Source organism: Balearica regulorum, chromosome 4 (assembly GCF_011004875.1).
Source record: "Balearica regulorum gibbericeps isolate bBalReg1 chromosome 4, bBalReg1.pri, whole genome shotgun sequence".
Lineage (NCBI taxonomy): Eukaryota > Metazoa > Chordata > Aves > Gruiformes > Gruidae > Balearica > Balearica regulorum.
In genome coordinates, this window is record NC_046187.1 from 15,220,635 (window position 1) to 15,244,689 (window position 24,055).

A 24,055-nucleotide genomic window follows, 5' to 3' on the forward strand; every position below is an offset into this window, starting at 1 on the left:
GGAGAGGGTTGTTCTCCATAAATATACTAAGGGAATAAATTCTGTGGAAGGAGGGAAGAAAGGTGGAGGGAGCAAGAGGTGGACTGCCGTTTCAGATAAAGGACAGTTCTGGCACAAGAACAACATACGTGTATTCTGATTATCAGTAAGACACAGGCTGGAAATTTTAAAAAGGTCCCTAATCTTTAATGAAGGAAAATCTGGGGCTGCCTGTCTGCAGAAGTAGTTGGTTTAGAACAATTATACTTGTGTGAAGACATATGCCAACATCCTTACAAACAGGCCTTTTATGACTTGGTAACATCACAGGATAAGGGACAGTAGTCAAGTGACCCAGAAAATCAATTCTATTTTTTACTCTCTGTATTTGCCATACGTGTAAGCATTTGGCTGAATTACCAGCTGAACAGCTCAGTTTGACAGGGTGAAGGAAGAACAAGGTGGGGTTTGTCTTTCTTTAAAAGACAAGCAGCAGCTCCAGTCTTTTAGCCATGATAGGAAGATACAGTAGAGTAGAGCTCAGTTTTGAGCTCCGATGCAAGCTTTTCATGTGGCGTTTCTCATTGGTCTTGACTTCCTACATACGAAGCGGAGTTAGATGCAAACACCTTGGACAGCAGGAAGTAGTGCTGAGAGCTGTGCTGACATAAAATCCCTTGAGAGCTTTCCAGTAGTTTGTATTTCTGTAGTTACGTTTAACTGATGTATCTGTGAGCACAAACAACTGCATTCTTCTCTCCCTTCTCCATCTCTCCCTGTTTTCCCCAATTTTTTCCTGGTAGGGCAGGAAAAGCAATTTAGCAATGGAAAAATTGTGCTGGATGCAGTTCAGGTTCAGTATTGTCAACTCAACTGTTAGTAGTTTGTGGCAGCAAAATGCTTCTGCCTGGTGTTGTTAGAGAAATTAATTAAAAGGATTCCAATTTTCTTCTCCTTCAATTATGCCAGACTTCATTAGTTGGACTAAGCATATGGAGCTTGTTTGAACGCTGCTATTGCTCTTATCTTTGGCTATTAAGTGAACAGGACCAGGGAGAAAACACATGACTTCTTCTGTTATTTAATATAAAGTTACAGTTATGGTATTGCTGAATCACGGTGTCAACTAAACATCAGCGTGAAATTCCAAACTGATAAGATTGTGGAGGCAAACACGCTGAAGAGCGAAGCTCAACATACCGCATATTTCAGACTTACAGCCAGGTATGCACAATTAGCACTCAAAGTCACCTTATCGTCACTGAAGTGAAACCGGGGTTCTGATGAAATAGTAAACCAGTCAGAAAAGCAAATGAAGTATGCTGACTTCAACAGGGGAGGGGATTTGAGGGATAAGGGGAATAGGAAGAAGGAGGGCTAAGTAGTCCTTCATTTATTTTGCTAAGCTTGAAAATTGATCTGCGCTACTAGATTATTTGCCTGGCTGGAGTCCAATTCACTTCAACTTTGAGAGATCAGGCCTTAATTAGCAAGCATTTCAGTGAAAGTAGAGTGCTAATGGGAAGTGCGAAGGTTGCACCTAGAAAGCAAGGAAGGGAGAGATCACTGCAGTTGGGAGACAGGGATCATCACCTGTGTGCTTGCTGTTGACGTGAGCCTTCATGTCTGCCTCTTCCATGGTGACAAAATCGCACGCTGTGCAGCAAATGGAGAACATCCACTGCTCTTTATCCACATGGAGGGACATATGACTGACAAACTGGACATTCATCTCCGTCTCAAACCCACACACATGACAGCTGCAGGCAGAAGGGAATTCAAGAGTAAGAAACATTAAAAAAACCAAACCACAAGCAGAAGCAGATTGCCTTTCCCTGAATTTGCAAGAAAAAAACTCACTGCACAGATTTCTTCTCTTCCTCGCTGTTGAATGGTCTCTGCAAAATTCTTTTGTCTGCTGAACTGTCTTTGAACTGATGGCCATGCCAATGTGATTAAGGGCAGGCACAATGCAACAATCCTGTACATGCTATAATGACGCTAAATAATCATAAAGTTAATTAAAAACTACAGATTCCAGATGCTGCGCATCACCTAGCTGATTCCTTTGGGCAATAAGAGGCACTGCAGCTTTGCCAAGATGTTTAGTACGGCTGATACACTGACAAATGGTGAGCTTGCTGCACACTCCAGGAGTTATTTTCAAGCCCTGGAATGGTTCCCATGCCAAACTGGGATCTTGTGCAAAACTGCCTGGCAGTTTCAGTGTAAGCAAGTAAAAATGGGTTCAAACATTTCTTATGCTTGACTGGAAAACAGCAGTCATCAGCTATGCAAATAATTAGCAGGGATACAGATTTCATAGCCAGTGCATAAACAGAGTGATATTGAGAGGCAATGGAAAGCACCCTTTAATTTAACTTTCTTTGCAGAGTCCTCCCTCTTGCTTTGATTAGGCCATTAACATTTGAAACAAGCAAAAAACATTTTAAAAGGTGTATACTCCAGGGCACTATTTTGCTTTCCCAAGGGGATGGACTAGATAATCTAATCCAGCAGGTCTCATTTATTTCTTACTTCCATGATTTTGTAATTAAATCTGCTCTTGGCACTTTGACTAAAAGTAAGAGTGATTTGGCCGCTGGAGCACATATCACAGTTTGCAGAGCGCACAACAGTAGATACAACAAGGAGAATGTCCAAATATCCATTTTATCTGGGCAATTCCTTTTAAGTTTTCAGGCAAATTCTCCTAAAGGTTTTCTTTCTTTCATCACGTTGGTCTCTGAGTGTGACCTCTAGCAAATGGAGGAAATGTGTATAACGATATCACAATTCTTATTACGCTTTACTATTTGATTTCATAGATTTGGCTGAAAACAATGGAGTTGTCAGAGGCAACTGGAAGCATAGCGCTTTAGATTTGCTGTTATTCTGTGTATGTGACGGTATGTTTCCAAACACAAAACTTAAACGAACACTGCATAAAAAGTTAAAGAGGCTTCTAAGAGCCTGTCTGCCTCACAAAACCGTTTGAAAAACACCAAGCCCACACCAAAACCCAGAGTCTTTCCCAGTGGCTAGCCAAGTCAAACAGCACGAGGCAGCCAGCTGGGTTTTGCTGCTTAGCCTAAGTCAGATACAAGACAAATAGCTTCACCGCAGTTCCACCCTGCAACACCAGAAGGGTGGTCCTGTAACACGTCCTTAGCGGGTAGATAAGAGATTCAGATTCCAGCATCTGGTACACAGCCCTTGTCCGGGTGCTCACCTGTAGTAATAAGGGTGCTTCTTTCCGTCGCTGCCTTCGGAAGTGACAGCGCTGACAATGTCCTCGGTGTCTGTACTCACCAGCTTCACAGAATGGACGGTCAGGTGCTGGTTCAGATTAGCACGGCACTTAGCAGCATAGGGGCACAAGTGGCATTTGTATTTTCTCTCTTCTGAAGAAGAAACAGAAAACCTTAAATGTATAGTGCATTTTGAAGCAAGCTATTTTTAAAGCTGCCAGCAACCAAGTATGCATTCCTTTGGGTTTCTCTGAGCAGCTTTCAGAATGAGGTAGTTTGGAAGCTCGACATTTTGGAAACTTATAGGAGTTCACAGCAATTGCTCAGAAAAAAACTACATTGGAGGTAGTTTAGGGCTAGTTTTTTTTAACTTCCTCTACCATTTGTAGTCAGATAATATAAAACTTTATAAAGTGGAAAACTGGGGCAACTGCTGCTCTGAGAACTGCAGCAGAGCCAGTACAGAAACAGGTCAACAATCTACAACTACTTCCTTTACCTAGCATCTTTTATTTGATTTTTGGGTCCAGTTATTCTTGAGTTTGCCCATGTGATCACTTGCAGAGAGTTGATGGTTGATGATTTTGTATTAAAATCTGAGAGTGGGGAGGAAAGGGAACGCTGTATCATTAGGCCACTTCTGAACACAAACTAACAAAAAAAAAAAAATTCAACCCCACTCAAGGAACAATTGAAGAAATTAAACAAATCCATCACGAGTTTCTAATGCTTCACAACTTAAAACAATTAAAAATAATTTTATTTTAAATTAAACATTTCTAAATCCTGGCACCGCATTTTTTGTACATGCCAGGCTTCATTTTGCAAAGAGTTGATTAAAATAACCAAACATCACATCAGCTTTTACAACCTTTCTCTTTGAGGAGCTGCTGCTCTAAATTTGAAATATAATGCTACAAGTGTCAGGGGAAAGGAATTCAATAGAGCAGCTTAGGACTAAGAAAACCCCACAAAGCCACAGAACAGAGCATTTAAACCTTTTCAGCACAGCTTTACTAGATGGTACAACATATGCTGGCATTATACCAACAGTATTTTTCAGCACTGCATCAGAAATTCTTGCTTTCGAGTCTTATTTTGCACAGGGCACCTCAGCAGGCTGTCAAGGTGCATCTTCCATATAAAAACTCTGTTAGTCTCAGTTGATTTGAACCTGATTCACTTTAAGAAAGTTGGTATGGGGTAGAACAGCCCCTGTTCCTCTCACAAGAACTGGATGTTTAGAGCAAAGATGAATGACAGATATTAAATCTTTTCAGTTGCGCCAGATCTAAAACACCGAGGCCAAATCTTTTGTTGTTCAGTGACATTTAAAAAGCTCATCCGGTGCCTGTAAGAAAGGCTCTGCCTTCTCTTCAGAACTCCATTAACAGGCTTGGTTATCTACAGGCTGGTCTACTGGAACCTGAACAAACTTGAATTTACACATTTTGTAAGGATAAATTACAAGTAGGCTGTAGAGAAATAAAATGTTCGTTAACTCCCTGAACACCACTCTGACATTCTGTCCTGTTTCTGTGCTTGGCTTTAAGTGCAAGGAGCTGAGGATGGCTCACAGACTCTTCGGCTTACCTTCTCCCCCGTCCACTTAAACACACCATGCAAACACACAGATCTCCTCAGTGCTGTTAACAACCAACCACAAAGCATTGGCTTACCCGTGTGCAGTGAGAGATGCCGGGACAGAGTCTGCTGTCGACCAAACACTTTTCCACACACGTCACAGGGAAAGAGCTGGTCATTAAATTTCCAAGATGGCAATCCATTTCCTACCTCCAGCCCCAGCTTTTCTGTTTCTATGCCAAAAAACACATAAACAGAATATCATACTTTCAGAACTCTAAAGACTGGCAGATTTCATTCAGCAGAGTCCTGTAAGTGTCATATAAAATGCAACACCTCGGCTGCATGCTGCGTGATCTCGCACATGAGTTCATGTAAAAAGGAAACTCCTAACGATGGAAAGGAAATTAATCTTTCATACAGCATCTTTCATATGTACTCTAAAGCAGAACACTTAGTCAAAGTGTTCTGGGCATAGACATAGCCAAAGAGTTAAACCAGATTATGTAAAGAGAGAGAGTCAAGAGTGAGCAGGGCAAAGAATTAACCTCCAGTTCTGTTTTTGTAGAGAGACCACTCCTTTGGCTTTTTCAATCACCCACCTTTGCCTGGTGCATGAAGATGGCCTGGTCTGAGACGGTGGTCTGTTTTACGCTGGATTATTAGTCATGGCTGAAGGAAGATTTCCAAACCTTTTCTACTGACACAGGAATTTTCGCTACATGAGCAGTCTTACACTGAAGGAGGACAGAAGACTGCTCAGACAAAGGTTAAACCAAGAGGACACAGCACACCAGTGAGTGGGTGGCATCCCAGGTAAGCTCTACCCAGCACCTGCTGTCCTCGGGCATCAAAATCCCCAGCAGCTTAGAGGGCCATCCGTTGAAAAACTGAGACCCAGAGCGAGCTGTTATCTTTAAAGTGGTTTTAATTGTTTCAGGAACAGAGAGAGTCTGCCGTACAAAAAAAGAAACTCCACACAGCATAAAACACAGAGACATGACGGCACTCTGTAAGGAAGTAGAGAGAAAAGGACTAGGAATGAGGAGGAGAAAAGAAGGTACACAGTGCTTCAAGAAGTTAAAAGCATGGCCAGGTTTGATCTGGACAGAGGGGAGCAGAGAGTCAGTGGAGACTGGGGATAGCAGTGATACTACTTAGTTCAGTAAGAGAAATAGTATCAGCAAGCCTTGTGTAAAGAAATACTCTCTGCAAGGATCCTGCTGCCTGAGGAGAAGGGACCGCTGTTGCGAGAGGTGCACAAAACTGCGAGGGTACTCAACAGGTTTCCAAATACAACAGCCAGTGGCGAGGGGGCTTGGTTTAAGACTTACTTCTGGTAAAAGCCATTCTATTTCCACTGGAATGAAAGACGCAACACGCAGAGCACCTCTCTCTAAACCGACACTGCCTGTGGGATTGCTGCCCAGAACTAGCTTCACCAGTGCATGTGTGCATGCCGTGATGGAGGAAAACCATTTGGCTGGGATTTTTGAGTAAACAGGAAGAGAGGAACTGAGGACAGGAGTACAAAAACATCTTATTGAGTGCAAGTTACTATCATGGAGGTTGGCACAAACCAGAAAAATCTTCATCCGATGAAGCACTGAGGAATAAACACCCTCCTTGTACAGGCAACCCCTCACTGACAGAGTCACCTACCACTGCAGATTTGACTGCCATGTCTGAAAGAGTCTCTCCTTCAGAGAGAGGTGTCCAGAGGCTCCACTGTGGTTTAGGCAAAGAGCTGTCAAATACTGCAGTTAATTTAAGCAATAATAAAAACAATGCCTCATTGGGGGCAGATTCCACATAGCAATCTCAGCAAGTTTACGGATGGTCATACTTGCCAACCCCTCTTCAGCTGCTGTTACTTTCTCCTGCGACCCTGTAATATGTACAATATTCGGCACACCAGAGGAATTATGAGGCACCTCTGAGAGCTACCACGCAACAACACATTTTTCTTAAAAGAATTTCTAGTTAGAGAACAAGTTCTGCCTATTCAAAATAGTAATTTTGTGAAATTAAAAAGAAAGACACCCCCCCATCCCCTAAGGGTTGTAAGGGACCCATAACCTCCAAGAACTTCAATAAAGAAAGAATCTTTTTGTTACTATCCTTGAGTTCAAAACAATGGAAAAATCTGACTCTCTACTAATGCTACAGATATTTTAGCAGAGCTTTTTGAGTACATAATCAAAGCAGTGCTTGAAAAGAGGAATATGGTAATAATTATAAAAGAAGGTCACAAGGGTGTAGGTTGCTTCAATATAGTCACAACAAAAATGAATTAATTGGGACACATACCAAACAAGCAGGCTCAATTAAGTAAATAAGTCTCTTCACAATTCACTTCAGCACTAGTCATCAGCCCTCTTTTATCTCTTAAGAAGAAGAAATACAATATCCTCTTCCTCATGATGGATTTATAGCTATCAGTTCTGGAAAGCTCATGGGAAGATGAAAAAATATCAGCTTTCGGACTATCTCGAGCTGGCGAAAGCTAGTCCCTTGCAAAGCAGCTGCATATTTTTCATTGGTGCAAAAAAGCATACTGTAGGTACTTGTATTTACTTTAAAGATTTATTCCTGGAATCCTTACTACAGTGCTTTCTTCTTATTCTTTCGACTGAATCTTCTCTCTGTAGCAAAGGGCTTTTTCTATTCAGCAAGCTTCTTAGTTTGTTCACAACAAACCAGAGTTGGTCTCTGGTGCCACCGGAGCCTCAGCACTTTGAGGGAGATTTCTCAGCTCCAAGGGAAACCACTTACTTCCACCCACCTTCCCCTCTGGGCAGCTTTGTCTGCAGCCTGGAAACTGGAGCTCTGCATCCATACAGTGGTCCAGAAACCTTCCCAGAACATACCCAGCAAATGACCTCACCAGTGACCTGAAGAATCAGGTGAATCACCATCCACACTGAATCCTTGGGCTCTGTCTCTAATTAACGCCGGGGAATGATGTTTTCTGCAAAGTGAGTACAAGTCCAGTGACTCTCAGACCATCAAACTGGTTTGTGAACAGCGTTCTCTGCGTATGCCAAAGCAGTCTACCAAGACAGTCAGCATCTTTATCCTTTAAGAATACCTTCTACAGTGGCCAGGAAGAGGATGGGCTGAGACCAACTAATGTTAAACAATAAACCACTGTTGAGAGAGATGTCCCACAGAAATCCATCTTTGACCATGACATCCCTATACTAAAATGAAGGGGGGGAGGTGGGGGAAAGGACTTGATATAAGATTTCTGCTTTAAAGGAATACATTACAGGAAATTCCACTGTTTATATGTTGGAAAAACATACATGACAAAATATACTGAAATTATTAAGTAATAGACTGCATTTCTATATGGGTTCTGGAGTTTAAAACAAAATATGTGTAGTAAAATGGAAGGCCTCCAAGTTCTCCAGTACATCATTAAAAAGTAATAGAAAGATTAAGACTCAGTATATTACAGGCTAGTAATAAAATTATTTTTAAATCGTTTTGCGTAGAAGTCTTAAGAGCTAAAAATTTTATGTAAAGGTAAAACTTTTAAATTTAGTGAAATACATCTTTATGGACACCTTTCCTGCCCTTCTGTGTCACCTGGTATCATAGAATCATAGAATCGTTTTGGTTGGAAAAGACCTTTAAGATCATCGAGGCCAACCGTTAACCTAACACTGCCAAGTCCACTACTAAACCATATCCCTAAGCACCAGATCTACGTGTCTTTTAAATACCTCCAGGGGTGGTGACTCAACCACTTCCCTGCGCAGCCTGTTCCAGTGCTTCACAACCCTTTCAGTGAAGAAATTTTTCCTAAAAATCATTTCCTTAAATGATTTCCTAAAAATCCCTACTAACCCCAAGTCAACTTCATAATGAGTAGCTGTGTAAAGCTGATCATCCTAGATGGGGTTAGCAACAGCCAGGACTGTCACCATCTGAATTTTCCCCGAGGTGAGGATAAGGTGGACATCAACTGCAGAAATACTGGTCTGTCTCTCCTCTTGCCCCTCCAAATAGATTCACTTCTGGCAAACAAAGCCCAGCAGCTTGAGGGAGTTACTATTCACCCCTTTCCTAAGCTGTTGGGCATAATTCTAAACATGTCTGTATTTTCAGTTTTCACATTTAGTGATTAATTTTTTTTTCCTCTTATCCTCAAACTGGTAATACCAACATGGAGAGTGCATTAACCACCCCTTCTGAAAAGCCTTTAGCCTGACTTCTGTCAAGAAATGCTGAGAGAGGACACCATATCTGGTTGAAGCTGTAACTGAAGAAGATAACAAAGTCTGCCCTGAATACGTAAGTAACTGTCTAGAGCCACCAAATCAGCCTCGCAGCTGGCTGATTCCCAGGGACTGGCTTTGGACTCTGATATGTGGTACTTTAATTAGTTATTTTCTTTTACTTTGCTTACGTATTTTTCAATTACTGCTTCAAAGTGTTTTATACTATAGTTTTAATCTGTTGTTCAATGCCATGGCTACTTTTATAAATTTATACTAACAACTGAAAGAATGAAACTGCTCTTTAACTGAAAAAAGACAAAGCTAAGAAAAAAACCACAAAGTATGCTGAAGCGTCATCCAAAGAAGATAAATTCGTATTTATAACCTTTGCTGGTTTACTGTCTGCTCTCACATCCTATAACTCACTTAAACACCTGCATCTCTGTTTCATCTCCATACCTCCATAGACCTCGGAAGCAACAAAATCCACTAGGGCAGATCCTTACGGTCACATGGAATCCTACAGATAGGATTCCTATAGATTGTCCTTTGCAGTAAGTACTCCTTAAAGAGGTGGAAGTGAGAGGTGCTGATGAGTCTTAACAAGGAAGGTGAACAGTTGTTATCTCTCCATTCTTGTGGAAGTGTACGTCATATTTATACTTCAGTTATTCAGACAGTTTGACACCACACAGATGGTCAAGAAGAAATAAGGTAAGTAATTCTGAAAATAAAGTGAACAGAAATCCCGTGAAGGGAGAAAATAAAGAGCGGTGGTTAGGCTATTTTCAGTCAATCCTGCTTGTAAGCCAAATGTGATGAAAAAAACAAGTTAGATGTCTAGAGGATCTGGTGACAGAATAACCATCCAGGGTGAGACTGAGAGCTAAGAGGGGGAGAGATGGCCCAACTCAGAACAGGCACCTCACTTTGCTCTGAAAGACTCAGGACATTAAACAGTCATCAGACAACTTTAGATTACCACAGCTTGAAGTGGATTGCTGCTAGCCTGTCCTTTGCCATCTTTCAAGTACCCCACGTTTACCCAAGAGGTAAATATAGCGTGTATAGCTCTATATGAGTGTCACAAAAGCTTTTTCCATTTGCAAGGTTCTTTCGATTTTGTCTAAAAGACAAAACGTTCAAGAAATTATTTATTCAGAATCAAGGTATTCAGGTCAACCAATAATGCAAACACTGCTTTAAAAACATTTACTTAGTCAAAGAAATTTTCTTTCCTCCTGTCTCCATTCATCTATGTTATTATAATGTCTTCCTACTTTCTGCAGTGCCCCCATCATCAAAGATACATTTTATTACTTTGGAACCTTCCACTTATATGGTCATCTATCACCTCTGGCAAGCACATTGCATTTAAAAATTGAGAATTCCTTTTGTGAAATACGTAATTAAGGCTCTGCTGCAAGCTTGTTTGCCGGAAGCCTTTGAAAGGCTTGCAAGCTCAGAAATATGTTGGCTATATGAAATTGCAGTGCTCCAAATACTATATATCTCACTTCCCAACTTACTTTCACAAAGGTTTTATTTGTAGCACCAGAATTCTTATTTCTAGTAAGTCAGTTAAAATAAACGGTAGATACTGTAGTTCCCTAGTAAGATATGTCTTGCGACTTATCTAAGGTACCTGTCATCCTGAGTGGTCCTGCAGTCTTCATTTGTCACCGCCAGCATCACAGCAACCTGCCTGGTCTTATTTTAGGATGTATCTTTTACTGTGAGCAGACTCATCCACTATTAGCCAGAGATAAGCAACTGCTTTTTTGGCATTAAAAATTTTCTATATTCCCCACAAAAATAAAGAAAGAAAGTTTTTTTTAAAAAAAAATAACCCTGAAGCTTCAGCTGAATTTCCAAGCTGGTTTGCCTGACTCCTTTGTGGTGGTTTTTTTAATGCCTTTTTGTAGCTATTAAAAGCTGTCAAGTGCTGTCCCCTCTAATGCCAGCTCAGCAGCATCTGTTCAGAGAAACCCAAGTCCCCTTGTATGTGTTGTGGGCTGACCAGAGCTGAGTTTGCACCAGCCTGGGAGCCACCCAGCACTGGCAGCAGAGCCCTGCGCCCAAGCTAGCGTGTTCAAAGCTGCGTAACAAAGGAAGGGTCTATGTAGCCATGCTCTCAGTCACAGCATGCGTCGGGTGTGAGAAGTTATTCAGAGGGATTTAATAATACTCTGATAAAAAAAATGCAAAATTGTTTTTCAATTAAAAGAACCGTAATTCCACTTGTGATGGGGACGTGTACTTTTTGTTTTGTAAGTTCTGAAAAAATGGCGCATAATCAGACAGTCTGAATGACAAAACAACTGCACAGAGGAAGCAGAGAAAGTCTCCTTGCTAAGTAAAAAACTTTACCAGCTAATGTTCTTATTTTTTTCTCAAATGCTTTTGCAAATATCTAACATTACTACAGAGTATGCTAAAAAGCAGTAATGTTATGATAATTTAAAATCCTTGATATGGAAGAAAATAGAACCCATATGATTTTATGTATCAGTAGCATGGTGCTTAAATTGGTCTTTCTAAAAACATCAACCATGAAAGCTGGAAATATTTCAATAAAGAGCTTGCACAATCCACAAAAAGAAACATTAATATTGTGCACGGAAGTATTCCAAATGCACAATCATAAGCAACAACTGAAAAGGTCACTGAGAAGTGATAAAGATGTCAGAGTTTGTGAAAAGAATAAAAACAAATAAAAGATGAACATTAAAGATGCCTCCAGAGAGGAAGATGGGAAAACAGTGAAGCCCACTTCACTGCTAGGACTGAACCCGTTGCTCAAAAGCGGACAGTCTGAAGCAGGGTGAGAAAAACAAAATCCAAGTCAGGGCAAACACCAGGTAGGGACACACTGACTTAGAAACACAAGGGCTCCCCACCTTCCACCTTTGCATCAAAACTAACACTTATTTTAACATCACTTACACAACAGAAGGCTTTTGAGTAAACAGTGAGGTTTATGAAAACATTCATCTGCATTATAAAGCTTTGAGATTTGCTTTTATTGTCTGTATTAAGCTCAAAACCTAAGAAACAACCGAGAAGAGAGAAAATCCTCAGTTCAAAACTTAAATCAGTCTACGTAAATTCTTTGCAAGGTGGCTGGAGTTGAGATTTTTAAGCAACGCTAAAGCTGCAATTATGTTGCAGTCATTCCTTGAAAATTATTTTTACAACACGTACACGATGATATCAAGTTGAGGACAACACTGAACACCCTCTATTCCCCCCAACTTATATTATCCAATGTACTGCTTTAGCATAAAACATAAACAAGATTGTCTTGGTGGTAACTTCATTCCTTACACAATAAGAAAAAATAGGACAATGTAAAATTTGTGACATATGCAAAGTAAGGCCCTACGCTGTGAATTTACTAGCCAAAAAGTAGTCATGGAAGAGTCCCTGTAGCTCACTGAACAGGCTCCAGGAGTTCCTCAATCATTCACAGGCATCACCGTGAAGGAGTTCACTTTGCTTTCATGACTGTAGATGAAGTAATGCAATGTGGCCTAGATGGAAACTGGTTTATTTTTTTCACTGAGGGAGTTGAGACATTGCAAGAAAGGGATAGGAAGTACCAAGAAAACTGCTCCCCTAAAAGTGTTTTTAAAAGCTTACTTGAACACTGTTGGCCAAGAGAACAATCAGTCCTTTCTGTAGCAAAGAGCTCCATCATTGTAACTCTATTTTTGCTTGTTTAGAAATAATAGCTATTGCAAATAAACGTTAAATTCTGCATCTATTGTCAGAGAAAAAAATGTTAGCTTTGCACAAAATATTTTATTTCAATATAATCTAGAATATCGTCCTGAAAATATCTTCATGATAACTGTAAGACGTGCGATAAAGAATTTACACAAGCTCTAATTCACTCCCAAGCAGGTGGCCCTCAGATTTAGCTCAACCATTTACACTGCTTGTAACGTTTGAGTGCTACAACATTGACTTCATATGAACTTACGAAAGTATAGTTTGTTCCTATTGTTATTTTTGAACCACAATTAATTAATTTCCATAATGCAAAGAGGTTTCTACCCTTATGCAAAATAAAGCCCCAAATGCAGACTAAGTCCCTCTTCCAGAGCCGACTGAATTAACACAAATGAGTCAAAACCAGATGAAAGTAACTGCCAACACGTGGCCAGATCCAACTTTCCACGTTTCAGCAAGCTGCCAGGGAAAGTCACCACTCTTCACAGTACCTGGTTGCTGCTGTAAAAGAACACGTTCTTACTGCTTTTATTGCAGATTCCCCAAGTGATAAGCAGTGAATCTGCCATTTTCTTGAAGCCCTTAACTCAGTCTTTTAAGAGATTTGCCTCTCTCCTTTGCTCGCTCTCTCTTATGACAAGCACATGCATCTACCTGCGAACCATCCTCTCCTTCCTTCTGGGCTACTCTCCCACCTGCCTTCTGCTCAGGTTGCATTTGCAGGGCACTACTCAGCACCACGACTGCCCCAAACTCAACTAAAACACCCAGCAACCAGTAAAGCAAATTCGTACCCTGATTGAAATCATGCCATAGAAGAAAAAAAACTTCTCAGCTTTGCTTAGATTGTTTTTAAACAATGGTCTTTTTTATTTTTATTTTTTTAATATCTAGCTGTCCAAATAGCCTGATGAATTTTGCATTTAATTTACTCTTAGGCAGACAAATATTACAGAGGACAGCCTTGTACAAGATAAGATAGGTGAGAACTGGAGAGTCCCAAGGTAACTCAAAGAAATGTCAGGAATGATGTGTTCCAATTCCTTTTGCAGAGCGAGAAAAGTAATTTTAAAACCTTTCTATTTCATGCTGAGCTTCTATTTGGAAAAGTTTCATATTCAGGAAACAGCCTGACTCAATGCTGATGTTCACTTTTGCAAAAGATTCGGGTATTAAGAAAGACAAAAGAGGATATGAAACTATAGATGGCTTTGAATACAGAGTCTAAAACGCAGCATGCTAAGTATTTCTAAACCAAAAGCCTCATCTATCAAGTCTCTTTCAAGAAGTTATTTAGTCGCCATTATAGCTTTGCTACTGAATTTATATCAGAATTAGAGCTGGAAGGGACCCCAGGAGGCCATCTTGTCTCTCCCTTGCCCGGAGGCAAACAGCCACACACCAAATATACCCATCAGTCCCGACAGGCGCCTGTCTAACGTGTTTTTTTAAAACCCTCCCATGACAGAGGTTCCACAGCCTCCTGTGACAGTTGTGCCAGTGCAAAAATCACCCCACTGCTAGGAAGTTTTACTCGGTGTTTAACTTAAATCTACTCTGCTGTCATGTAAACCTGTTATTCCTTATTCTGCTCACATGAACATAGGCAAGGTGTATTCTTTTCCTCTCAAAGCTGTTATTTTACATATTTGAATACCATTATCATGTCTCCCCTCTTTTCTTCTCCAGACTAAATAAACAGAAAATCACGCACAGCTTATGTTCTCTAAACCTCTGACCACCACATTGTCCTCCACGTTGATCTTGGATTACAAAGCCCAAAATTGAATTCAGGGCTCCAGCTGTAGAGCAGAATTACCACACATGCCTTACAGACAACATTCCCAACATCTCAGCCGGATGGTTGCCCTTTCTGCAACGCGTACAATGTCAGCTTTACATACAGTGTCTGACCAAGACTAATCCAGATCTCTCCCTTAAGCTGCCCTGCCTGGGCATTCATCACTCCCCTTTCTTTGTGGCACTGATCGTTCCCCCAGGCACAGAATTCTGTCCTCGCTGAACTGGCTACTATTTTCCAGACTGTTTCTTCAGTTCCTCAAGATCAGACTGAACTCTAATTCTGTCCTCTGAAGTGCTTATGGCACCCCCCCATGCATGGCATCACCAGGACATTTAATAAATGCACTTTCTCTTCCATCATCCACAACATTAATACAAGGACTGATTAATACCAAAGCAAGCACAGACCCTTGCAGAACCACAAGTGGACCCTGGGGTTTGACAGCTACACTTAACCACTTAATTATAGCTGTACCTACTCTTAGCTTCCCTGCATACTATGAGCATGTTGTGGGAAGCAACGCCAAGAGCCTCACTCAAGGAGGTCATGTGTCTTTAAGGAGCTGCAACAACTATTGTTAGGCTTCTTTCCATACAAATCTCCACGTGGTTACAGTTGTCCTTCCTGAAGCCAACTGTTGTTATTTTGCTGTTTTGCCTTCTTCCTTTCCTAAAAAACTTTGTATCACTTCATGGTTGTTCTTCACCAAGTTGCCTTCTGTCACCTGCATCAAAACACAGGTTCTAAGAACTTGCTGGACAGCCTTGTGTTGTCCTGAATTCACTTGCCAGCAGAAGACAAAGTAGGCAAAATCCCACATTTCTCATTCTGTACTTTGGATGAGTGTAGCTGCTCAGGAAGTCCTTCTGAAATTTGACCACCATTTGTGTTACGTATTTATTTAAAAATATTGATAGCAACAATTATTTTACTTTTCAAAAAATCACTTTTTGTTGAATAACTATTAGAGACTCAGAAAACATAAAAAAAATGATAACAGATGCCAAACCCAGCCTTGTCTGAAAGAGTAAAAACCCGAATTGCTAAGTTTTATTTTTCCATGTGGGATGAAACAGTTACCTTTGGCCATTTTGCTTTGGATTTGATATTTGTGGTATCTCTTCACAGCTTTTAGTTTGGTGGGTTTAATGAATGGGGTCTAGTCTGGGTTTATTCTGAATGAAACCAGAAGCTATTTGTTGAGTGAAATTACTTTGTTCTTCTGTCCTTTACCATGAGGTTGATCCTGCCTTAGGAGGGACAAACATAAAAGGGAAATGAAATAAAAATAAATATTTTTGCCTATATGAGAAGACCGCGCAGTATTAGAGGGAAAAAAGTTACCCTGTATAGAGGCAGCCCATAATAAAACAGGGATCACAAATTTTCAGATAGATGTCAAGTGCCTTTCAAGACAGCCATTAGACATGGACCTGAACGTGTATCTTTCTGTTTGTCTATTTTAACTAACACCTTTCATCTTGAAGGTCCTGTAAATAATTGGCAAAATAATTAGTGCAGTGACTTCACAAGGAAAAGAAGTGAACTCTGTATGCCCATAACAATTCATGTAAATTCCTGCTATTTATAGCCTATGTTGCATTGAGAGAGGGCCTGGCCAATTCACCAGGAGTTTCATGTGTTCCTCAGAAGGATCTGATCACATTCCCCTCAGTTGCTGTGGGAACGGCCAATAAATACTGATTGTTGAGAAAAATTAACACATGTACAACTATGCACATGCTGCACACTTCACTTGTCCTATTTTAGCCAATGAAAGCACCATGCCTGTTTGAGCAAGAGGTGATTTGCTGATTTGGTCTGTTCTGCATAATAACCTTTTCAGTTCTGAAAGGGACTCTGTTAGTTATGAAGACCGTGTGGCTGCTCAGGACATAGTCACTACTACTAGATGCAAACCTGTTTGGCGGCAGCAGACGCAGAAAAAGCTGCAAGGGAAATGTAATGCTGTAATCAGTTGCAGCCACGTTGGTTATGATTCCATTAAATGAACCAGAAATTTGGAACCCTCTGCTCGATGACTGTAGTGCAAAGCGGTTGTCAAGGCAGCTGGGTGCACGGCGAAAGAAACCTGCACCCAGGCAGACGATCACGGGAATCTGAAGACAGGATGCGATAGATAAAAAACATGCTAGAGCCAGAACCACTGTCACACAGTTTAGCACTGAATTATGTTGAACAAATTCTGCAAAATCTGTCTTGCTTTGGAGAACTATGCCAAGCACAGCCCACTTCTATAGCAGTCCAACTATCTCACCTTCATAGAATCACTTTCCACAACTTGCCAACTATCTGCCTCTTGCTACCAGACTTCAGAGAGCAACCACGATGGCTGACAGTCCCTAGCCTTCTAGAGAGTGCAAAGACAGAGCGTACGCCAGTCAATGTGTACCCAAAAGACATTTTTTGTGTGAAGAATGAAAGTAAAATGCATGTTGGAGATAAGGAACTAAAATCAGTTACTCAAATCAATCTGCCACTCTGTCACAACAATTTTTCTACCATCTATGAAGTTGTCATACAGGCTGGATTTGTCAAATGGATCTCTCCAGTATTCTTTTTCATGCATCTGCACGGATTTTTACACAAACACACACATGTGTACACACATACACGACAAGAAGAGTATCTGGTTGAGTCTTATTGCAGACAGGTACCAGAAGAGGAATAAAATTAAATGGGTGCTTTTGAGGACCGAGAGAACCAGACTTGGCAAGGCTTATGAGTACCTACCATTGTGTTCTGCAGGCAGCGATGACAGCAGCACAGCATCTACCTCCAGCACTGCTTTCAACAAGCACGTTTCAACAAGCAGAAATAGTGAGATAGAAATGAGTAACAGGATCAAGCGCCTGATGGAGCATGCCTTGTGTAGTGCATTAAGGGTCACTCTACACTTCCTCTCTGCCAGGAAGCCAACAGGGGTCAGGCACTATCATCATCAAAAAACTGAAGGGGGTATCTAATGTCCTGAGTGGGCAGAGCTCACAACTCAGGCCAAAACTGAAAGCAAATAAATTGACCATAAGCACTAATAATGGGATAAAGCAGGGGAAAAAAACACACTTTAAGTCAATTCACATGCATGTGCACTCCCTCTGCAACTATACTGGCAATAAAAATTGCTGTTTCATCACAGGGACAGAAACTGCTGCCAGGGTCTTGAAATATTCTTTTAGACTTCCAAAGAATTCTGAAGTCCAGCAAATATGATTAAGGGATTGGAGCATCTGTCCTACAAGGACAGTCTGAGACAGCTAGGACTGTTCAGCCTGGAGAAGCAAAGGCTTGGTGGGATTTTTCCAATCTGTATAAATACCTGATGGGGGGGAACAAGATGATGAACCCAGGCTCTTCTCAGTGATGCCCAGTGGAGAGGCAGCAAGGGCACTAATTAAGAGTTATGAAATTCCATTTGAACATAAGAAAACACTTTTTTTTTTTTTTTTTTTACTGTGAGCATGGTCAAACACTGGCACAGGTTGCCCAGAGATCACCCACAGATTCTCCATCCCTGGAGATATTCAAAACCTGACTGGACACAGTCTTGAGCAACAAGCTGACTCCGCTCTAAGAAAGGGGGTGGAACTAGACTTCCTACCTCAACCATTCTGTGATTCTCTCAAAAGTAATAATCCACAGGTTCTGCTGTCCTGAATTCATTAGAAATCAATTACTTGCAATTGTGCTCTTAACCCCTAGCTTTCCTTTACAAATTCTAGCATTTAGGACGGTGAAGAAAGCCTTCCTCAAGTAAACAAGAGGATTACCCACAATGTGAAGTTAGAGGCTTTTTGGCAGATGTAAGCAAACAACAACCAACACCGTAAGAAAGTGTGAATTGTTCTAATTAATTCCATGAGTACATAGCTGGGAAATTATACAAGGGCAATTTAAATGCCAACATTTCATCGCTGATCACTTCAGGAGAAATCATCAGGGCTTATGCCTTTCACAGTCCCCTAAAGCCTAAGGGCATTTTCCAGGGTGACAGAAGTGCCAACAGTCCCCTACACAGAAATCAAACCCTCAAGGTGTCCCTTCATTTCTGCAGTGCAGTTACAGTGGTCTCAGGGACAATGTAAGATAAGTTAAAAGTAGGAAGTCTGGCAGCAAGCTAAAAGAGACCAAGAAGGAAAACTGTCACTGGCAACATGTGAAGAAATGGAAATTAAAGTCAGATTCACTCTAACCTCATATTCAATTTATGAAAGTCCTGACTTTCTTAACTAACCTAGTGATGACCCAAAATTCAGAGCTGGTTGCTGTAGATGATTGCAGAAGTTTAGTTTGATGCAGAGCACAGGACACCAGAATCAAGCACAAGTACTGCTGGAAAACAGTATATATGAGTGAGCACATCTGCAGGTTGGACCAAAAAACCTCTTGCTATCAACTTTCTAGATGCTTTAAGCCACACAAAACTACATCATCGAGAGGTATATTGACCTTAAAGTGTCTTTAAAAAGGGATTAGGAAGAAGAAAAACACATGCAAAATACTTTATGTTAAAGAATGTGATATCTGTGCAACATGAACAGCTTGATTATTTATCACGGTCACAGAAGAAAGTAAACAAGATTAAGTGTGGTTCACAGCTACATCAATCTCACACAAATGCTGAAATTGCACATGGCCAAAAGATACAGCCTTGCCTTCACCCTGCTCACATCCCAACATTCCCACAAGCTACTAGGGGAAAAAAAAAAAAAAAGATTAGTTCACTCCTTCCCCTGATCTGGCTTACAGTGTGGCCATACGTTAGTATTGTTGTGTTGGAGAACGTGTAAAGATGAGGCCCAGGGAGCAGGCAGATCTTCCCCTTTAAGTATATTAAAGTTACAGTGGAATTACTGCTTTAGAGAAAAGAAGTAGGAGGAGGGTGTGAGTATGAACAGTAACAGGAGAATCGTGTACATCTCCTGAATAGTCCTATAGTTCCGAACATAATGAGAATCTTTGTAACACATATTACCTTAGTTCAATAAACATAAATATAGGATAATGCCACTAATGACATCATTAATAGAAATACAACTGACGTTACCAAAATCCAAAATTTTTGCACCATGTTTCCAATTTTCTACTGAAGTATTATGCTACTGATTCAATATTGGCTTCTGGACATTTCTGAAGAGGAAGCATGGCCTATCTGTTGTCTTACAGGTCAGTTAGGAGTGTGGGGACGCAGTGACAGAAGAGGCTCTGATGCATTTTCAAAAAGGTACTTGAGAACAGAAGCTTTATTGGCTTTATTTCATTGAAATAACTAACACCGGTAAACGTAGCTCTGGCACCAATGGACAAAATTAAAAAAGCCAGGGCTACTCATGGACTACAACTCCCCAAAAACCTATATTCTCCAGTTCCAAAAGTCTATTTTAGCCTTGCAAAATTCACTTAGCTCAATCAAAATTACAGTTTTGCAAGTAGTAGTAAATTTTCACAAAAAGATGGATTTATTCTTTTTTTTTAATTTAATCCTCCACAGATGAGATTGTTTCAATATTTGGCACTGTCAATGTAAATGAAGGAGAATACCAAATCCTTGGTGAATAAGGAAGGAAAATAGTGAAATATTATTATAATACACACAGATACACATTGAGAAAAAGTATTCCCAAAACCCCATGGCTCGAGTCTTCACTACTATTAATGAACTGACCGGAAAAGGAAGAGTGAATATCACTCATCTAGTTTTCATGAAGGCAGGTTTGATTTACAGAATGAGTCAGTGAGATAGTGGAAAACTATTAAAACGCATTAAAGATTGGCTAAGGGTCAGGAACACCAGCATAAGATCAAGTTTTTAATTTATCTAGCGATCTGGAGTGAACTATATAGTCTGACATAAAACTAAACTCTATTCTGTCAAAAGAAGAGTCTTATAAAACAGAAGATAAAAATGCCCTTTTAAAGAGACTGTTTGAAATGAAAATTTTCATTTCTTCTCCCTACCTTTTTGCTAGGCCAAAAAAAATCATTTTGCTATTCTTGTAGGGGAAAGTTGAAATTATTTAATTGTTTTGGATAGGACTTTGTATTATACATGACTTTGATACTACAGTAATTTTCATGTGTTTGATTGATCAATACTATTTTATTTGCATTTTTGAGTAAAAATAAGCTTATTTTGACAGTAATAGTAATACAGAAAAGTGTAATGTAACTACCACTAACTTTGTATGGTTATTAACATACAAAATACCTTAAAAAGGAAGGGAAGTAGTTCCCCAAATCTATCCAACATTTTTGAACTACATACTATAGGAAACTACTTTCTTCCCTTCACAGAATATTAAGAATTCACCACAGATTATGAGGGAGTTACCATGACTTCTGCAGGGCTGTTGAGTCCCCTTCTGACAGCTGTTGGAGACTTTACTGTCATTTCTTGGGGTACCAGACTTAAAAGTTGCTGAATGATAATCACTTCTCCTGCCTGCGATACTGCAGCTGATCAGGATTACTTCACCTCTATTTCAGGCCAAATCCATTGCTATGTCGTTATTTATTTAGGGGTTTTTTTCCTCCAGTAAATGCCCTGATCAGTGCATTGCTCTCACACATCTTTTAATAAGTCTTTGCTAATTCTTCCATGCTCCTTGGGGATCTTATCTACTCAATGCCCTACAAAGAGTGCTCTTCCTCTTAAATACCTGATCTTGCAATTTTCTTATAAACTGGTTATGAAGAAAAGTGGTTTGCGCTGAGGAGGCCACTAAGCTGAAGTCTCAAGGACTCAACTTTGGACAAGCTGTACTTAAGAATCCTCTCTAATAGCTTCAACACAAACCCCCTCCCAGCATTGCATTAATGAAAGCAATATCATCAATAGGCAGAAATTTCAGAGTATTAAAGAAATAATCTTGCAAGCTAGAGTAACAAGTGAAACAATTCAAATTACAAGGTCATATGCCTAGAAAGTAGGAACACAAATTTCTGTTGCACACTGAAATCACCAGCTGAAATTGTAAAGGAAAAGAAAAACATGTTACTATTTGATTAGCAAATGAACTGAGCACCATCAGCATGTTCTAGTTACAAAGGGCATTTTCAATATACATATAGAAGATTGCGTGCCGCTGAAAAAGACATTGGTAAGACCTCCTGTAAAATAGCGTATATAGGTCTGACTACTCATATTTGCAGAAATTAATTTCCCTAAACAGAGACAGAAAAAAGGCTATGATGTGGGTCAGGGAATGGAAACTCCATCATACTAAAAGAGACTAAAAGAGGTTGGCTGGCTTACTTTTCCAAAATGAAGACAGGATTAGGGGGATTGTAAGATGGCACATCAGATGGTGAACATCATGAGGGAGAAGAATTATCAAAGTTGAAGGACAGCATTGGTGAAACAAAAAAAGTAGAACTTGCTGTGAATAAATTCAGGCTGAACCCCAGCACTTCAAAGCGGTGAGCTTCTGAAACAGTGTCCTCATACAGAAAATAAGGACGACAGGTTTAAGATGGATCTTGACAATGAATGAGATTACATAATGTTGTTACCTATTATAGAAAAGAATTGAATTTGACACATAAGATATCTTACTGTCCTATGTTCCTGTCACTTTTCCCAATTCTTCTGCAGCTAGGGTGCCAAGAAGTCTGCAGACAGAAAGTTGGCAGGAGTCTGGGGATACAACCACCCATATTGGTGCTCTCTTGGAAAGAAGCACAACATACATGGGGTTCTGCCAAGGCCACCCAGACCAACTGGCAGCGAAGGCTTCCTCATGCTGCTCCACCTGCCTGAGTCAAGCCTGGTCACAGAGAACCAGCATAGAGCAGCAGCTCAGACCCCACGCTTGTTCATCAGACTCTGCTAGCTGCGCTGACAGTGGCACAGAGTCACACTTTTGGATGTCAGCACTGCTTAATGAAACACTCTGGGCCGTTAGCAGTTAATCTGCTTGGATTTTAGTTGACGACTTGAAGATGACACTGGACTGGAAATTTCCTGTCATTTTTTATGCTGTTCTTCTCTACTTCTTACTATCTTGTTTCAGAGATAATATCCAAAATGTATTTCAAGTGAAGGCATACATACCATTTATCCATGGGACACCACCAACATATTTCCACAGCATTTTCTGTTACATCCTGTTGGCCTTTACAATGGTTTGTTACTGTTCCTTTATGCTACTCTCTGCAGGGATAAAATTGCTTCTGAGCTATCCATAGCGCTACACAGACTATTTCTTCCTGCAAGGCCAAAACTAGTAGGAAATCTACCTGTGGGTATTCTGCTGTTCTTTTACATGAATATCACATTTGTAATTGATTAAAAATTTAAATCACATTCCTGGTGCTACTGTGAAGTTGCACTTCAGGTCCAAGAATTTAGTATGAAGCTGAGAAAAATCAACATATTGGAATGATAGGGTTGTTCCAAAAATAAAAATGAAGCAGAAACTAGCTTTTTTGATTTTCAGTATATATCCTGCTATTACATATCAGTCTTATAATCACAGAGCAATATGTATCATAATACACAGACCTATCAAGGTAATACTTGTATTCCATAATGCAGAATGTGAGGCAGCATAAACATACAAACCCCAGTACCTCAGAAGCCATTCTAACACTCCAGGACGTCCTGAGAACTAGATACTTTACATCTTTTAAGCAGAAGATGAAGCATGTCACCAAAACTCATCCGCAGTTTTAGTGGCCTCACTTAAAATGAAGTCTTACAGAGAATTAAAACTCTTATACATTCACCTTGGTATGATGTAAGAGTATTGCTGCTAGAGGCCATGTCCTCTGAGGTATTGAGCACCGCCTGAGGAGACTAAGAGTTCTCATCTTTCATCTGGGTATATGAATATTCCATGTTATGCCAAGGTCAAAAGCCAGGATTGAAGTGCTAACCTGGTTTACATTTTAATACTTAAAAGCACCAGACCTGATCTGGTTCTCCTCGCCCCGAGTTACAAAATCCACTACTACCTTGCATAAGGGTGGCTGAGGCTAGCCTGAAGACCCCTGTCCTTATGCTACAAAATTTCTTCTTCTTTCTGCTATGCATATTTACCCTTAGACAACATCTAGCTCTTAACCTCATCTGCCACTTCACAAGCTGTCAAATAACTATTCAAGCATTAAAAAAATGAAGGGTCTGTTAAGTTGTAAATTAAATGACAGTCTATAGCTGAAAATTAGCAGTAACGTGCCCAAAACTTTATTGATTGCTAAGAAAAGGTGAATAACCCCCCCTATGGCTGGCTGCATAATTAGTGACCTTTAGAATCCCAGAGCTATTAATTTAAGAACAGATACCAGTGAACTAGCAAACGAGTTATTTTGCAACAGGACAGTAAAGGCATGTACTGAGTTTTTGCATGTGTTCAGTGCCACCTTGAATAGCATTGTTACATGCCTAGATTTTCCATTTTAATGCAGAATATAACCCAAGCTGTACCTGGACATAAAATGTCTGTCAACCA

The 24,055-nt window shown here is 40.2% G+C and overlaps 1 protein-coding gene and 1 long non-coding RNA gene across 4 annotated transcripts in view; one reads left to right on the plus strand and one right to left on the minus strand.

The window, feature by feature from the left end:
• The window catches only part of ZNF827 (zinc finger protein 827), a 134,778-nt gene that overhangs the window by 8,831 nt on the left and 101,892 nt on the right, over positions 1–24,055 (minus strand). For all 3 annotated transcript variants that reach the window (XR_012835228.1, XM_075751249.1, XM_075751250.1), the window contains 3 exons: positions 4,910–5,047; positions 3,212–3,383; positions 1,573–1,739 (listed from right to left, as the gene is read on the minus strand). Coding sequence is in view for 2 of the 3 variants with exons in the window: in XM_075751249.1 (XP_075607364.1) it covers positions 1,573–1,739; positions 3,212–3,383; positions 4,910–5,047 (477 nt within the window). In the remaining variant the exon portion in view is untranslated. The remainder of the gene's footprint in view (positions 1–1,572; positions 1,740–3,211; positions 3,384–4,909; positions 5,048–24,055) is intronic.
• Positions 7,142–23,231, plus strand: LOC142601677 (uncharacterized). Its single transcript, XR_012835229.1, has 3 exons — positions 7,142–7,720; positions 8,995–9,116; positions 22,198–23,231. It is a non-coding gene; the product is annotated as an uncharacterized LOC142601677 (long non-coding RNA).